The 19006-nt window shown below is 40.5% G+C and overlaps 1 protein-coding gene across 1 annotated transcript; it reads right to left on the reverse strand.

The window, feature by feature from the left end:
• Positions 1 to 14008: 14008 nt before the first annotated feature.
• On the reverse strand, positions 14009 to 15066 carry LOC148355456 (claudin-34-like). Its single transcript, XM_088349998.1, has one exon. It carries the CDS (start codon positions 15064 to 15066, stop codon positions 14356 to 14358), a length of 711 nt encoding a protein of 236 aa, XP_088206124.1. The 3' UTR covers positions 14009 to 14355.
• Between the last annotated feature and the right edge of the window lie 3940 nt (positions 15067 to 19006).

A 19006-nucleotide genomic window follows, 5' to 3' on the forward strand; every position in this document is an offset into this window, starting at 1 on the left:
GTAAGCTTTCTCTCCTGGCTTTGATCTCTTTGATCTCCGGCAAAACGAACATAAAATGTGACAGACACAAAATGAAAAAAAATCCAAACAGCTTGCCAACATCATTTTTGCCGTTCCATGTATTCCGTTACTCCCCGGGCCTGCACAAAATTTAGTATTTTTATTCAGATTTAGTTTATTTTGTCTTTTATTAGCATATTTGGTATTGGAGTAATCCAAAAGTAATTGAAAGTAATCCAGTTAAAGTAACTTTACCCAACCCTGTGCATAGATATGTAAATAGAAGAATAGAAGCTGCTGTCACCTGTAAAAATAAATGAAACTCAAGCTAAAGATACATCCTCTTTGATACTTAGAAAAGAATAGATTAGAATATACCTTTATTGTCATTGTTACAAAATGGGTTGAACATATTGTGACAACAAAATTGGACGTGGCACTCCAGTGTCACATTTAACAGTGAGGATTAAAGAATATACCTTTATTGTCATTGTTACAAAATGGGTTGAACATATTGTGACAACGAAATTGGACGTGGCACTCCAGTTTCACATTTAACAGTGAGGATAAAAGAATATACCTTTATTGTCATTGTTACGAAATGGGTTGAACCTATCGTGACAACGAAATTGGACGTGGCACTCCAGTTTCACATTTAACAGTGAGGATAAAATAATATAGCTTTATTGTCATTGTTACAAAATGGGTTGAACATATTGTGACAACGAAATTGGACGTGGCGCTCCAGGTTCACATTTAACAGTGAGGATAAAAGAATATACCTTTATTGTCATTGTTACAAAATGGGTTGAACGTATTGTGTCAACGAAATTGGACGTGGCACTCCAGTTTCACATTTAACAGTGAGGATAAAAGAATATACCTTTATTGTCATTGTTGCAAAATGAGTTGAACATTTTGTGACAACGAAATTGGACGTGGCACTCAAGTATCACATTTAACAGCGAGGATAAAAGAAAACAAAGAAGATAAGGTTAAAATTTACACAATGTTTACACAAGAAATGTGGGCATGTACATACAGTTTTGGGATCGTATTAGTGCAATATGCGGCATAGGCATGAATACAATTTGTACTTGTACGATAACTTATGCACTCTATGGACATTTAAAGGGACATTGTGTAATATTTGACCGAGATGTCGCTGCATTGTGTTGTGCAACTAAAAACGAGTGCTAGGAGCCGTAAGGAACAATACAAACTACGGAATCTCACAGTAACCAAACAGCAACATTTTTCTTTTTTTTGTCGAGCGTTTCAAAATAATTTTCTTTTGGGGTGGCCTTTCGAGGCAAAATGGCGGACAACCACGTTTTGTAAACTATATCCCAAATTTTCGACTGACGAGTATTTATTGCTCGTTTGGATGAAAGTTAATGTAATTTTGATGATTCAAAACGGAATAGTTTTTTTAATGAACAAAGATTTGTTTTACCACTGGGAGGTGCTAAATAATACACAATGTCCCTTTGAAGAATCACATTCTGTTAAATTTGTGGATAATATTGCCTTCTTCTTGAATCAATTGTACATTTTCTGAGCAACTCAATATAAAATTACAGCATCTTTGTTCATTGTATGATAGTTTGTGTGTTTTTGAATAATTAAAAATTATATTGTATGTTTTGGGGGATTGAATTGAGTTTTTCTGGTTATCAGATATTCTAGGTCAGTGTTTATAAAAGAAAAACAATAATGATATATATTTAAAGGAAAATGCACTCTAAACGAGTTCCTAAATGGGCTTTGACATTGTGCAATGTAAAAAACAGATCACATTTAATAACAGAAACCTTTTTGCTGATAAATCGTTGTTATATTTAGAACTTTTTCATTGATAAAATAGCTAAGCAATCTGAAATGAAGGAAAACGTCCTAATTTCGAGTTATTTTTGTAAAAAGTAACTCACGAAATGACCAAGTCTGTATGTCATATCCAATCACTAATTTGTTTTTTCCATTACTTCAAATCAATTTTAAGATAAACTTTAATAAATCCTTGAATGTAGTTTAGGTTATTATGAGGTTTATTTTCTTCTTTATTTTTCCAATAAGAAGATTAAATGAACAACAGGGAACTTCTTTCTGATAAAAGGGGAACAAGCGATTTGATTTTGAATTTAAGATGTTTTTTTAAATGCAGTGCAGTGGGATTTACTGTCTACTTAGCAGCGCTCCAGCTGAAATTAGTAAAGTGTGTACTATAACCATTTATTGTAATACAAATGTGAAACATTTTCATATTTAAGTACACAAGACATCAAATGTGTTTCAATCACTTGAACGTTCTTGTTTATTAGTGGGAAGCTTTCTAGACGTGTCATGATTACTCATTACACCCACCTGTGACCGCTCGTTTGGCGCCAGCTGCTGCTGGTGATTGGTTTTCTGTCCTTTTTAAGCCCAGTCCTTTCACTCGCCTGTTGTCGGTCCGTCAGCGAACCTCTGTTTCTACAAGGCAAGCACTTTGACTTTGACTCCCGTCGGTCCCGCTTTTTTTGCACCCGTTTTCCACCTGTCCGTTCCCGATTTCCCCATTTGTCTCCGGCTACAAACTGTTTTTTTTTTACCCCGACCACGTTTTGCTGTCCCGGCTTACGACTCGTCTTCGATCCCGACCATGTTTTGCTCTCCTGTCCCGGCTATCGACCTGTTTCTTCAGTCTTCAACACCACGGTCTCCCGCTCCGGAAGATCCGCTTCCGCATTTGGAACACGTTCCGATTCTGTGAGCGGCTTGCTTCCCGTGTCCAGCTGGCCAGTGAGTGAGTGGGTGAGTGAGAGCACTGAGCTTCAATAGGAGGCAAGCCAATCAGTCAACGAGCCGCAGCTGGAGCTAAACGGGCACCTGTATGATGTGGCAGGGGTAAACCAGTGAAAGCTGTTGAACAAAATAGTGTGTTGGGTCACCCTGACCGGAGTGACATGGCCACTTTCTTGTGTCCCGTTTCATCTGGAAGGACGAAAGAATGACCAACTTGGGTGTCAAGGTGCTTAACTTGTTTGGGTGTTTGGGCATTCGGGTTGGCCATGTTCCACAAAATTTTGTGTGTTTTTTTTATTTTATTTTTTTGTATATGTTTGTCTTGCTTTAGGTCACCCCTCTCGAGGGATATGACCAAGGTAGATAGATAGATAGGTGCCGCAGTGTGTTTGTAAAGTTGATTATCACTTAACCCTGTAAGGCCCAGATATAAAAAAATCACTTGCAACATTCTTTAGGACCTTTCACACATTCTTGTAGGAGACCTCCGATGTCACTCTGGATGCTTAGTTTGAGCTGGAAGTGGTGGAATAATAGTCATTTAAGAAACGAAAAAGCCACAAATGAAGAAACAGTGGAACCTCGGTTCTCGACCATAATCCCTTCCAGAACCCTGTTCGAAAACCGATTTGTTTGATCACCGAAATTATTTTTCCCATTAAAAATAATGTAAATCGTTTTAATCCGTTCCAACACCCTGAATGTTTACCTTGAATGTTTAACGTAAACTTAAAGCTAATCCAGGCTAATCGTACGTTCGCGTTATCATAATCTTCCGTACGAAAGATTACGCTAACATGAACAAAAATTAGGTCGTTTACAAGGCATTTAGAACCCGGGTCTCCACAACAAGTGGTGAGCGGTTCATGGAAAGGGGGCTCCGTTCCAACACCCTGAATATTGGGCTCCGTTCCAACACCCTGAATGTTTACCTTGAATGTTTAACGTAAACATAAAGCTAACCCAGGCTAATCCTACGTTCGCGTTATCGTAATCTTCCGTACGAAAGATGACGCTAACATGAACGTGTAAAAATAAAAAAAAAAGGATAAAGAAAAGAATTATGAATAGGATTTCTTACCTTTGTGGTGGTCAGCAGAAGGCGCAGGTGGACGACCTCCTTCATATTTTGCTCTTATTTCTTTGTTGTGCGTAGTTATACGCACTACTTTTCTTTTTTCACCTGTAGCAACTTTGCTGCTTGCACTGACTTTCTTTGGAGGCATAATTAGGGGCTAAAACACTTCCTACACCTATATTAAAAGCGAAAGCAAAACGAAGCACGTCCGCACGCGATAACAGTCGGTCACGAAAAGAGCGATCTACACCCGTATGCCGCTCAGCATCGCACCTTAGCGTACGCAGTCACGCATTACCGGCGTTGGAACTCTTGACCGAACAGCGAAGCAAGAATTTCTCGAAATTTTTGGTCGGACTCCGATTTGTTCGAACTGAGAGGCGTTCGAAAACCGAGGTTCCACCGTATACAATGACGACTAAACATAGGCAGTGAAATGTCAATATTTTTTCCAAAAATGTCAATCAAACCACAGAGAAATCTAGCCTAATGACACTAGCCCCAAAAAGCACAGCCTGTTGCGTTTGGCACAGACCTTCGGTTTTGCCCTGAGTGGAAACGCAGCATGCGGCTAATTCCATCGCATTTCCTGCCCTAAGCTGCGTTTAATGAACGCATTAATGTGAAGCGCGCAGTGCAAAGAATGCGAAGCGGGTCGCCCTCGCCCAACAACCTTAGCTTAATTACGCGTTTTTTTTCCAAAAGGTCAGATGTCGCCGACTTTGCAGGAAGGCGACAAATTGCGCAAGCGTACCGTGCACACGACATGTGGAGTTTGCAGCAATAAAAGCAGGCTAATTGACCGTTTCATAATGTTTGGAAACAATCGGCGACATGTTGCTAGGTCACAGGCAGGGTTGGGTAGGGTTACTTTAACTGGATTACTTTCAATTACTTTTGGATTACGGTACTGCAATACCAAATATGCTAATAAAAGACAAAAGAAACTAAATATGAATCAAATGACTACATTTTGTGCAGGCTCGGGGAGTAACGGAATACATGGAACGGCAAAAATGATGTTGGCAAGCTGTTTGGATTTATTTTCATTTCGTTTCTGTCGCATTTTATGTTCGTTTTGCCGGAGATCAAAGAGATCAAAGCCAGGAGATAAAGCTTACCACGTGTTGTGAGTCATCATTTTATTCATATTTAGTTTCTTTTGTCTTTTATTAGCATATTTGGTATTGGAGTCATCCAAAAGTATTTGAAAGTAATCCAGTTAAATTAACCCTACCCAACCCTGGTCAAAGGTGTCAAACAGGCGGCCCACGGGCCAGATCAGGCCCGCGAGACAACACTCAGAGAAGCGCAAGAGAAAAACAGGCTGCAGGTTGAAATATGTCAACTTGATGTTGCCAAAGCCAGGTGCCTCGAACAAAGACACTGTACTTGTATTTATTTCTCTCTCTTTCACTCTCTTCCTTTGTTGCTCTTTGTCTCTTTCTCTGTGTCTTTTAACCTCTTTTGCTCTAACTTCCTTTTCCTTTTCTCTCTTTTCTCTTTCTCCCTTCATACCCTTCGCACTTTCTTTTCTCTTCTTCTGTCTTTCTATTTCTCTTTGGATTTATTTCTTCCTCTCCCTTTCTTTTCCACCTCTCTCGCGACTTTTTATCTTTTGTTTCTCCCGCTGTCTCCCTCTCTCTCTTTTTCTTTCATTGTTCCGCCCTCTCTCCTTTCCCTCCCTCTTGCTCTTATTTCTTTATCTCTCTTTTACTCTTTAATCTACTAGTCCGGCCCCCGACAGAATGTTTGTTCTATCGTGTGGGCCCCGAGTTAAAATGAGTTTGACACCCCTTTGCTACCGGGTGGCGAAAAATTAGCAACTATATCATTGATTTCATTTGCAACCCTGACATGAACGCTGCACCATGTACTACCCTAAAATGTTTTGTTATTCTTCCAATTGTTTTCCAAAAGATTACAATTTTATCAGTAAAATAGTTGCTTGTAAAAACAAATCAAGAAGTTGTTAAAGGGTTAGTGTGTATTATTAACCGCCTCCTGGTGGTAAACTTAAAAAAAACAACAACAATATTGTCAACAACCGGAACTGGATGAGAACCCAAATGTGTGACGTTTCTAACACAAGCTTTAATTTTACAGGGCAGTCATGCACGTTAACCCAAACGCCAGTGATTCGGCGATTGTTGGGCGGAAAATGTAAGGCAGCAGTCTGGCGAGGAATGACAGGAAGCCAGAGTCCGACGAGATCGATACCAATTGCTGGAGTGATACCAGACAGGACGGGACAGACATAATTGATATCAAAAATGGATATCAAAATTAAAAAGGACAAAATAGACGGGAACAATACCGGACAGGAAACACAGGCAGGGAACCGGACAGAGTCAAAACCCACGTCTTGCAGGGCAGAGGTTCGTTGACGGACTGTCAAAGGGTGAGTAAGAGCACTGAGCATAAATAGAAGGTAAACCAATCTGTCAACGAGCCGCAGCTGGCGCCAATTGGGCGCCATGGCCACCGTGACGAATATTGATTTAAAAATATGTAAAAATACATAAACTTGGCAACCAGTTCAGGGTGTCCCCTGCCCACTGCCTGAAGATAGCTGGGATGGGCTCCAGCTCCCCCGTGATCCTACTGAGGATAAACGGTGTTGATAATGGATGGATGGATTGACAACTTAGTGGACATATGTGCAGAAAAACAGGGATTTTGAGAGTTTTGTTGAGCATATTAGCTAGCTTAAAAGCTAACCTTCATTAGCCTGCCATTGCATACACGCAGAACAGTCAAATTATAGCTCAAAAGGTTTTTCTATGATTTTTTTTTTTACCTTTTATAAAAACTTAAGTGGATAAAGTTTTAGGTTTTGTTTTCAGATTTGTTCTCCTTGTATAAAGAAATCAACTCAGTTGACTCTTGTGCAAAAAAAGTGGATGTCAACTACTTTGTCAAACACAATAGCTAGCCTACAAGCTAACGTTTGTTAGCATGATAACTATATATGTAAGCAGATAAACAGAAGTAAAAACCCAAAAAGGCTATGTTTCCTTTTTGAAATATTTGGATAAATACAGTGGACACTTGACGTGAATAAATTAAGTGGATGTCAAGAGTTCTTGACTCGCATAATGGTTAGGCTAGAAGATAAGCATACTTTTGATTTAACCTTAACTAAAATTAAAATGTCTATACATATAAAACCACATATCTTTTTTAACATTTCTTGTTTGCTTCCCAAAAAAATTAACTTAGTGAATTATTGAAGGAAGAAAAATTAAGCTTTCAAAAGCTACGAGCCAATGTTACGCTAGCATGCTATTCATTTAACATAATCGCCAAGAGTCAATTAACTGAAAGTATACTGTTATTTCTAACTAGGATTGAATCAGTGTTCTCGTTTGCCCGCGCCTCTGCGTCCTAGACGCATCATTTTTGCTGGGGACGCAACTTTTTTGACACAAAATTGTCATTATTACCCGATTATTATTTTTTTCAAACGAATATTTACCGCACTCCAAACTTTTCGTCAAGCAGATCCGCCATTGTTGTTTTGGTCTCGCGGTTCGAGTTTTCGTCTGCACGCCGATCTCGGCCAACGAGATCTCGTTGCTTCGAGATGACGTCATTGTTGTGTTGGTTGTCGTCAAGTTAAGATGAAAATCAACACAAAATTAGTAATTTCTTCAGTGTCAGTAATAAGTCGAAACATAATGCAGAAAGTGATAACAACGGCAATAATTCCGGCACGAAAAAACTGTGGAGAAATTCTTCAGAAGATAGCGAAGGCAAGGAAAACACGTGCGTTGAAGCGGACGATTCGACGAAAGAAAATAAAAGAATACTCCTAGCAAGAAAAGGACTTTTCTGCCAAAATGGACTAAATTATATTCCTGGTTACGCTATGAGGAGGATGATAATGGAAGCTACATGTTCCGTGATGCGTGTACCCAGCGTGACAAAAAAACTGGACTGCATAAATCATTTTGCAATACGAACTTTCAGAAAAGCACATTGGATCGGCACAACGACAATGAAAACCACAAATTAGCTATGGAAATTCTGTCGCTGCAGGAAGAGAGAGGCAAGTATGAACGGATACGACATCAAAAAGAAGACTTGGCCATGCTTTCACTGCTAAAGATAGTTAAGTGGATGGCAGTATTTTCAGTATTTTGTATAATGTACAATATTGTGAACTGAAAAATCTGAAGCGATAACTGCTTTGTATTACCAATTAACAGTGATGATTAAAACTGAATGAAAATATGGATTTATATAATAATTTCAGCAATATTATTTTGTATAATTTACAATATTGTTGGGAACTGAAAAATCTTGAAGAGATAACTGATTTGTATTACCAATAAACTGTGAAGATTAAAACTGAATGACAATAAACTCATGTAGCCTTAACACTAGGTACCTGTACATGCATTTGTCATTTACTGGGAAATTTGGAGTCGTCCATAAAATCCAAAAGTTGCTGACTTTATTACTACAGTATAACATAAGTATAGTAGTCCTTAGCATTGTTGATTGGAAACAGAAGTGGATCAGCAGACCTTTTACCCGCTGAGTTTTGGATTGTTAACATGTTGTCGGGGATTATTGGACCCCCGCAGTGTCCGAAAATGGAACCCTGCTAACTTGAACAGGAACACCAACAAATAAAAACTGCTGGAAGATTTGAGCCCTCTAATAAAAGTTGAACAAAAAACTGTTACACCTAGATTTATGTACGGATCAGAAGAATGATTATTATGAAATATTAAGGTATGTGTTATTGTTCGATTTGATGGAGTTACATTTTCTGACAGAGGTGGCGACAGTGAGAGACAGATATATAACTCGCCAAGCCATGTCCAAATTGTAGCCCAGGGGCCAGTTACTGCCGTGATTAAATTTTTACTGGCCTGCAGCCTCTGTCATCAAATAATTAATATGTGGTCCGCCAGTAATGTTGACAGCAGAAAAAATACATTTGTAGGGGGGAAAAAAATGTTTCACCAGATGAGGGCTGTGGCCTTTTAGCCACCATGCCCTTGGCTTTCTGGGAAAATTCTATCCCACCCCATGTCCAACATGGCGACTGAATAAAAAAAAGAAAAAAGGAAAGTTGACTGTGAGGGCCGCCACTTCTGGGACAGGTGGAAATTGGATATTACCATCTATTGTGTAATTGACCCTCCGTTTTTTTATTCTTCTTAGCATTGTTCGCACGGCAAAGGCCCAAGATCCACGGCCCACTTTTAGGTCCCGACCCACTAGTTGAGAAACACCGTACTAGAGTATTGTACATCTAGAGCTAGGGAGAAAACCGAGCATTATCAGAAACTTTGATCTTTGCATGGATGGTAAAACAACCTGTTTATGATGCAAGATGAAAGTTTTGATAAGATACTCCAGAGGACATTTTAAAGTACACGTAGAAGATCATAATCAGCATATTATGCAATACGTATAAATCTTAACTATGTTGTTTACAAAAAACAGGTTTTCAATAATTAAATTCAAAAGGGTTTCACCAAATAGTACATTAAATGAAAACAATACTAATATTAAATGTAGGGCGCAAAATATTTGAGGCTTTTTTTAATTGAAGGGTTTTCACGTTTATTTGCAGCAGCTCGTTAACAGATTGGCTTTCTGTCTATTTTAAGCTCAGCGCTCTCTTGCTTCCTTTGTCAGCCCGTCAACAAAATTCTACCCAGCAAGAGGTGGGTTTCGACTCAGTCCCGTCCCTGTTGGCATTTCCTGTGCGGTATTGTTCCCGTTTATTTTGTCCTGTTTAATATCAGTTTCTAGTTTTGTTACCATCTATTTTTGTCCTGTTTATTTTCGATATCCTGATTCCTTATCTATCCAGCCTGTCCGGTATCGACCCCATATGTCCAGGGTTGGGTAGGGTTACTTTAACTTGATTACTTTCAATTACTTTTGGATTACCCCAATACCAAATATGCTAATAAAAGACAAAAGAAACTAAATATGAAAAAAATTATGAATCACAACACATGGTAAGCTTTCTCTCCTGCCTTTGATCTCTTTGATCTCCGGCAAAACTAACATAAAATGAGACAGAAACAAAATGAAAATAAATCCAAACAGCTTGCCAAAATCATTTTTGCCGTTCCGTGTATTCCGTTACTCCCAAGCCTGCACAAAATTTTGTAATTTTATTCATATTTAGTTTCTTTTGTCTTTTATTAGCATATTTAGTATTGGAGTAATCCAAAAGTAATTGAAAGTAATCAAGTTAAAGTAACCCTACCCAACCCTGCATATGTCATATATCAACTCGGGCTATTGGAATCGATCGGTCTCTGGCTTCCTGTCTTTCCATGCCAGACGCTGCCTAACGTGCATAACTCCCCATTTCCCGTAAAATAAAAGGCTTGTGTGAGAACGTCACGCGTTTGGGTCCTGACCCTGTTCTGGTTCTTGACAAGCCGGAATCTAGAAAGTACAGTTTTGTATTGATTTAGTAGAAGGCAGTAGGGCGGTAGAGAGTAGGTTAGGGTAAGATTTCAGGTCCCTAACAGCCTATTGGAAGTAGCCGTCCTTGAGCCTGCTGGTTTTGGCTCTAAGACTCTGTAGTCTTTTCCCTGACGGCAGTAAAAACTGTCTGTGGAACAAGTTAGAAGGTATTAACTACATTGTTTCTTGTAACATCCCCTAGGCTCTAATGTCAACTTTCATTATTAAATAAGAATAAATGAAAATAATGCAAAATTGATCCCAACATGAATGTGTACACACCTAGTGGAGACTGAGCTGCATTCAAAATGTACCCGTTATAACTATTTTTATGCTAATTTGGGGCAGCATATGAAAGTGCCTGGTATATATTCGTTATATTTTAGCAGGGTTGGGTAGGGTTACTTTTACTTGACTACTTTCAATGACTTTTGGATTACTCCAATACCAAATATGCAAATAAAAGACAAAAGAAACTGAATATGAATAAAATGACTAAATTTTGTGCAGGCTTGGGAGTAACGGAATTCATGAAACGGCAAAAATGATGTTGGCAAGCTGTTTGGATTTATTTTCATTGTTTCTGTCGCATTTTATGTTAGTTTTGCCGGAGATCAAAGCCAGGAGAGAAAGCTTACCACGTGTTGTGAGTCATCATTTTATTGATATTTAGTTTTATTTGTCTTTTATTAGCATATTTGGTATTGGAGTAATCCAAAAGTAATTGAAAGTAATCAAGTTAAAGTAACCCTACCCAATCCTGTATTTTAGTAAGCTTTGAAGATAAAGATTTTACTTAACCCTCCTTTTTAAAACAAAGAGCAAAATAGTCTTTGTTTTGTTCTTTTGTTGGTTAGTCGCTCGCATTTAAGAGTGGATAGTTACCCTCCTAGTAAATGACACAGCAGATAAGATAAGAAGGACAAGTCATTCTTATCTGCAAATAGTGCAAGGAACGTTGTGCTTCTTCACTTTTGGGAATTTGCCTTCCTCCAGCCCTACGAGGGCCACTCGTGCTGCACTCTGGCTCCACCGGTGCCTGACTTTCCTTTCTGAAAGCGGCTCAAGAGCCTTTTGTTTTGCTGCGAGTGGGACGCTTTTCTTTCCTTTGCTGGCTAGGGCACCCTCCCCTTTTCCAAAGCTCACGTGTTAGCCTCCCACATGGGAGTTTGCATGGGAAAGATGACCCGACTGCATGCCTCCTACGTCACATACATGAGTATTATGACACTGTATCGTGAGATCAATCAGTGCAAAGGGGTATCGAGGATCAGGATCAATTCATCAGAAATTCTCCCACCGTGTGATGTCTAAAACTACAGCCCATATTCAGCCTGCCCACCATTATTTCAGCATTTCGTAGTAAAAATAATATTTTCTTGAGAAGAAGTGTTCTCTCCCTACAACCTTTTAAAAATATCATACATGTTGTTAGGAATTAAATATTAAAATGTACCGTTTACCAAATTGTTCGAATTAGTAATCTGACTCCGTTAACCAAACGTAACCTTCATTTACTTAACAATGCATGCTCGTTTCTTTTAGTGAAAAGACGGACAAGAGACCGGCATTTCCACACGAGGGCAGATTTAATTTCTTAAACAAATTAACTAAGTGAACTCCATTGAATTAGCCGAATTAGTGTCGCTCGAGTCTTCGTCGAGCCTCTTCTCTCGTTCTATCTTCTTCCTTTCTCGATCTTCTCAAGTTCTTCTCTCCACCCACGTCTCTCTCCCAAGCTGGTGTGTCGGCTCCCCCCATGGGCAGGCCAGGGAATCCCCATGTGGGCTCCACCTCGTCGCCTCAATGTCTGGACCCCTGCGTCACGAAGGCCCCTCTTGCGCCGGGAAGCGCTGATTATCATATCAGCCCTTCGTCCCAGTTCCTGCTGGTTTCTGTAAATATCGTCCACTAGGTTGCAATGACCTTCCCCACAGCTCAGCCAGTGAATATCTTTCGCATTTAAATGTAATTTGTATTTGATCGTACAAAATCCCTTATAGTCAAATATATAAAATCCTTCAATGTCAAGCTCAGCCGAAAGCTCCCCTTATTAATGTTTGCAATTCCCCTTATTAAGTAACAATAAACCTTACAAACACAACATGGAACATATTTACTCATAGCAAGAAAGAATATTGAATGAAAAAGGTAATATGTGTAAACAGGTTTATTTACAGAATAAACAATTCTTTAAGCATATTTCTTAGGTCTTTTCCCGATGTTAGGAAGACAATCCGGATTAGAGTCAAAAAGCGCAAGACAAGATCAGTCTAATAAAATGATGTCACCTCTTTTTTTTATATTTGTATTTTGGATCATATTCATGTATGATTACAATAAATGCAATAGCCTAGATGGTAAGGCGCCCGCTTTGAGACTGGGAGGTCGGTGGTTCGCGCCCCGGCCGAGTCATTCCTAAGACTTAAAAAGTGGTCGGCGGCGCCCTCTGTTGGCTGCGGCTGCATCGGCTCGCTACAACGGGTCAGGTGCAATCGACATTTCGTTCTGTGTACATTGTTACACAGAATGACAATACAAGGAAATTATTATTATTATTATTATTATGTTGTGTTATACGGAGATATATTTTTTTCTGACACATGCAAGGCATTGACTACCTTTATTGCCCCCCATGCTAAGTTAACTTTAGCTTTCAGCCATAAAAAATGATGACTCACGACACGTGGTAAGCTTTCTCTCCTGGCTTTGATCTCTTTGATCTCCGGCAAAACTAACATAAAATGCGACAGAAACAAAATGAAAATCAATCCAAACAGCTTGCCAACATCATTTTTGCCGTTCCATGTATTCCGTTACTACCCAAGCCTGCACAAAATGTAGTCATTTTATTCCTATTTAGTTTCTTTGGTCTTTTATTAGCATATTTTTATTATCATCCAAAAGTAGTTGAAAGTAATCCAGTTAAAGTAACCCTACCCAACCCTGATTGACAGTTATAAACGTCAAAGATCCATTTTTACTTGGTAAGCAGCAAATAAGTTAAAGGGACAGTGTGTATTGTGTAGTACAACACAAAACGAGTGATAAAAAGCACAAGGATGAATACAAGCCACGGAGACTCAAATTTCACCAGTTCTCTACTATATATTTTGCCCAGACTTTCGGTTTTTGGTAGCCGTAGCAACAAGACTGCGGATAATAATGTCAACTCCCTCTAGGTGAGACTCATGTTGTGTCAATAAGGTAGAGGGAGGAAAATTTACTGGACGACTTGTTTGAGAATGGTAAAAAAAATAGAAATACCAGGGCCAAAATTTGAACAGAAGAAGGCAATTTAATATACATTGGTCAAGACAACAGATATTAAACATCAATTATAGTTAAAAAACCAATAACTCTGACTTGTTTTAAGCCGGGTGTAGGATCAGAAATTCTATGTTTAGTCAATCTTTAATAACCCTGTTTTGTTTCTATTTCAGTTTAATGACCTGCCATCTATTCTAATTTCGGTTGATAAACTTGTTAGTGGGCAAAATTTACTTTTATGTGCACGGATTTTAGAATAAACCTCAATTTATGTTCGTATCAGAATTTAAAGTTAGACAATAATCTACTTTGAAGTTTCATGACAATTGAAACGAATGACTAGAGGATTCATCAAATAAGCATAGAAATGCAATTTTGATGTTCTCCAGTTTAGGAAATCCCAAATGTATGGCCATTTGCTATGAGCTCACGCAGGTTCTGAATGTAAAGTCCAGTGAAGAGAAATGGAATAATCCAATTCCCTACTGCGACCTTGATGTGTGGCCCAATGATGAGTCCGATCCTTGTTGGAGACCTGGTCTGGGGTGGCTCGCTGTTTGTATCACAGTGCTTCAAATCATCAAGGAATTTTCCCATGAGGGAAAAACATTTTTTTACCACTAAGAGAAGCTAAATAATACACATTGTCCCTTTAAAAGACAACTTATGTTATGAATCGTGTTAATGTCTTAACCATGGAGAACCCTCACGTCATGATTTCCCAAAGAAGTGTTCTTTGGTTCTCTCAGGTTAATATTAATATTTAAATGTTGTCATCAAGACACTCCATCCGCATGAAAAGTGGGGTTATCCCTGCCTTGCTTTTCCTCCCCTGCTACCGCTTGTCCTTGTGGCTCGGGTCGGAGGGTCCTCCAAACGTGCCGGTGGGCCAGAAACAGTAGGCCGCTGACGAGCATGAGGACGGTGGCCAAGAAGCCCACCGCGATGCCTGTACCCACCCTCTGGCTGGCGGGAGCAACGGGAAGCCTGAAGTGGGGCGGGAAGAGGATGCTAGCATTGTTCGTCACCGAGTTAGCATTGCAAACCAGCGGCACAGAGACGAGCAACCCCGTCAAAAGATAGAGCGCCCCCGCCAGGACAAAAACCCCACGCAAGTTGCCACAATGCTCCACCGAGAAGTAGACCTGCCTCACTGCCTGAACTGCTGCTGCATTTCCTGCCAGGCCACCGAGAATGGCCAGGACCATAAGAACCTGTGCCGCTCGGATCTCCGGCGGGATGAAGTCATCAGAAATGGTCATACTTTGGCAGTTTTCCATCTTGGGCAGGGCGTGGCTGTGGAAACATGCCCGCCAAATGCCCACCCAGGCCATGCCCGAAGTAATAACGGACGTGTAGTTGCTGGGGTTCAGGCGCCACAAGCGCCACTCGTCCATGCCTGTCGCAGCCATCGTGAGGATCCATGCCAGACAGCCAGACAGCAGCCCAAAAAATTGCCAGTGGCCTGTGTGCGCCAGGAACAACATGATGATGATGTCAAGATTCCATCTCAGGACAGCTGCATATTTGAACACATACCAAATATCAACAATTAGGTGAGAAACAGTGCCTGTAAAATCCTAGGTTAGATAAAGTAAACATAATACCAGGCTCACACAACGGTGTAATAACCCAATTGCTTGATAAATCAATATAATTAGAACAGTTTAAAATTTCAAGACAACAAAACAAAGAGGAATCATACTTCTCAGCCTCCCTGGTAAGGTCTATTCGGGGGTACTTAAGAGAAGGGGTTCCTCAGGAAGTCAAATCTAAGATCCAAGAGGAGCAATGTGGTTTTTGTCTGGGCCAGGGAACAGTGGACCAGCGTTACACACCCTGAAGGGTCATCGAGTTTGCCTATCCGGTCTGCATGTGTTTTGTAGACTGGGTGAAGGCATTCGATTATGTTCCTCGGGGAAACTTGTGGGGGGTGCTTAGGAGTATGGGGTATAGTACAGTCTTATCCAGACTGATCTGTCCCTGTATGCCTGGTGCCAGAGTTTGGTCCGCTTTTCCGGCAGTAGGTTGGATTTGTTTCCAGTGGGAGATGGACTCCGAAAAGGCTGCCCTTTGTCACCGATTCTGTTCTAACTTTTATGGACAGACTTTCAAGGACAGTCTTTGCGGAAAGGGCGTCAGGTTTGCAAGCCTCAGCATTGCATCTCTACTTTTTGCATACGATGTGGTGATGTTGGCTCCTCAATCCATGATCTTCAGCCCTCACTGGAGCAGTTCGCAGCAGAGTTTGAAGCGGGCCGGATGAAAATCAGCACCTCCAAGTCCGAGACCATGGTTCTCAGCCGGTAAAGGGTGGCATACCCCGTACGGGTTGGGGATGAGGTCCTGCCCCAAGTGGAAGGGTCTTGCTGTCTTGTTCACAAGTGAGGGTAGAATGGAATGGGAGATCGACAGCAGGATCGGTGAACTGTCGGCCGCTATGCGGACCCTGTACCGGTAAGTTGTGGTGAAAAAGGAGCGGAGACGACACCAGACCCTCACGTATGGTCTTGAACCGAAAGAACAATATCCCGGATACAAAAAACTGGGCTTTCCCTTAGAGATTGAGCCTTTCACCCTCAGTCACCCGGATGGGACTCAGTGTAGAGCCACTGCTCCTCCGCATTGAGAGGAGCCACTTGAGGTGGCCTGGGCATCTGATAAGGATGCCTCCTGGACGCCCCCCTGGAGAGGTATTCCAGACATGTCCCACCAGCGTAAGGCCCCTGGGATGACCCAGGATACGCTAGAAAGACCACATCTTCGGTCTGGCCTGGGAACACCTTGGAATCTCAGCGAGTAAGCTGGATGAACTAGCTGGGAAAAGGGAGGTCTGGGCTTCCCTGCTGAGGCTGCTGCCCCGGATAATTGGGAAAAACATGTTTGGATGGACCAAAGAAAAATTGAGGTTTGAGTGGCACTTTTTTCACATTCAGATGTCCATATCACTAAAGGAGGGGTGGGAAAACTATTTGAGCCGCAATCTACATTGGGTTAAGAAATTTGGCAAAGGGGGGTCCAGGAAGAAAATGGGGACACAAAAGGACACTGGGGATTGTGGCACCAAAACTACAAGATTTCATTTGTAGTACTACCTTTTGCCGGAGTGCCGAGCAACTGTAGGGTCCTGCCCTGCCATCCCAGTTAGTTTATCTCTATAAGTAAAGCTACTGATAAAAAGCTATTTTATTAACACAATTTACTACATGTTGTATGTGAAGGTATAAAATATTTTTTAAAACATTCAATTATTTTTAAAATAATTGTTTTGAATTGAAATTGTGTTAATCACATTGGATTGGTCTTGTTTTTCTTTTGTAATTGCACTGAGATATGATTACTGTATGTTCACTCTGTATACATCGGACTTTAAGTACAACTCTGAGTCCTGCCATGTGCAAAAGTTTGCAGTTGACACTGCGATCGTGGGATGTATCAGAAATGGGTAGGAGGAGGAGTACAGGAAATTGATTCAGGACTTTGTCCGATGGAGCGAAGCAAACCACCTGCACCTGAACACCACCAAGACCAGGGAGATGGTGGTGGACTTCAGGAGAACTAGAACTCACCCGGTTCCTGTAACCACCAAAGGAGAAGGTGTAGAATTTGTCCAGACCTACAAATACCTGGGTGTGCAGCTGGACAACAAACTGGACTAGACTGCCAACACAGAAGCTCTATGTAGGAAAGGGCAAAGCCGACTTTACTTCCTCAGAAGGCTGGCCTCCTTCAAAATCTACAAAAAGCTCCTGAAAATATTCTATGAGACAGTTGTGGCAAGCACACTCTTCTATGCGGCAGCGTGTTGGGGAGGCAGCGTCATGAATCTCAATAAACTGGCGAGGAAAGCAAGCTCTGTTGTGGGCACAGAGCTGGACAGCCTGACAACAGTAGCTGAGAGACGGGCACTGGAAAAGCTGTGGTCAAGCATGGACAATCCATCGCATCCACTACACAGCATTATCTCCAGACAGAAGAGCAGTTTCAGCGACAGACTGCTGTCACTGTCTTGTACCACGGACAGACTGAAGAGATCTTTTCTTCCTCATGCCATGAGGCTCTTTAACTCTACCCGGCAGAGTAAAAGCTCACATTAAACCCCACCCCCTACATTGCATATTACCGAATTTTATTGCAATATGTATTCTGTGTAGCACTACTTAGATATTCTATATAACACGCTACAGTGGGCATTTGCACGTCACATTGGGTATTTGATATTGTATTCTCTTTGCTTTATTATTGTATTGTTCTCAGCGAAGGGATGCTGCTGGAAATGTGAATTTCCCTGTGGGGAGGAATAAAGTATCTATCTATCTATCTCTATCTAATGCAGCCAAGTGTGTACAGTTTGCTGTCACTTGCATCTGTGCTGTCAACAACATTAAGTCTTTGAGTAATAGCATAGCAACCGACAATAATTGAGCACTCCGACAGGGACAATAATACTCTTTCCTAAGACAATCCAAAACAATGTGCATTTTTTAAAGATAAGCAAGCGACATACCATTGACTTAGAAACTGACATTCGGCTTGTTGACTTGGGTGAATGGGTGGTGCTGATGATTATGACGACGATGGGTGGAGGGCATTCTATTTCAACTCCAAGATACCACATCTTCACATGTTTAAAGATGACTGCTGTGAACAGGGAGAATTACTTTAAACTACTACAAGAGTTATTTCCCTAAAACATTTGGCAATTGATAAGATGATGGTATGTTACTTTAAATTGTAATTATATTTACTTTTAATGTGAATGATACTAAGTAATTAATGCAAAACCAGTAGATGTTTGTCATAATTCTATTTTCCACTTATTTGTCAGTGCAGTTCAAGTTTCTCCATTAGCGTTGTTCGAAGAAAACCGAATAGAAGAAATACTTTTGTTTTAAAATGTGTCGTCTGGATATGTCTCTCTATTTCAAGTATGATCATTTGGAGTCCTAAAACTGCTCAGGTATGAATCATGCATCATAAGACAAAAAACTACTGAGACATTTAATGCTGCAGTTTCAAACTATAAAATATATTTCCCAATATGGAATTTCCATACTATTGGGTTGCATTGTCAATTATTTAAAAAAAATTTGGTGCGTCAACACAATTTCTGCGGTAGCTCTCAAGTTAGTTTAATCAATGAATAGCACGCTAATACAAATAATACATTTTCATATGCAACACAATAAGCTTACATTTGGTGATCAATTTAACTGAAAGGGCTTACCTGCACAGACGTTCCATCTGAGAGGGAAAGTTTCCAAATGGGGACACTCGAGTAGACAGATCGAAAAGTAAAGAGCGTACGTTGCGACTGTAAAAGATGTTGGTGTAAATTCACTTTATCAGCAGCCCAGCAAGGGCTTGGCTAAGTTAATGAGTGACACCATTGAGCTGAACGCCTGGAAAATGCAACATAATCAAAAA

This window comes from Urocampus carinirostris, chromosome 12 (genome assembly GCF_059441175.1).
Source record: "Urocampus carinirostris isolate Australia breed hairy pipefish chromosome 12, RoL_Ucar_1.0, whole genome shotgun sequence".
NCBI lineage: Eukaryota > Metazoa > Chordata > Actinopteri > Syngnathiformes > Syngnathidae > Urocampus > Urocampus carinirostris.

Excerpts from the sequence above, each read along its gene's own strand:
- LOC148355456 (XM_088349998.1), bottom strand. The coding sequence starts at position 15,066 with ATGTTGTTCCTGGCGCACACAGGCCACTGGCAATTTTTTGGGCTGCTG.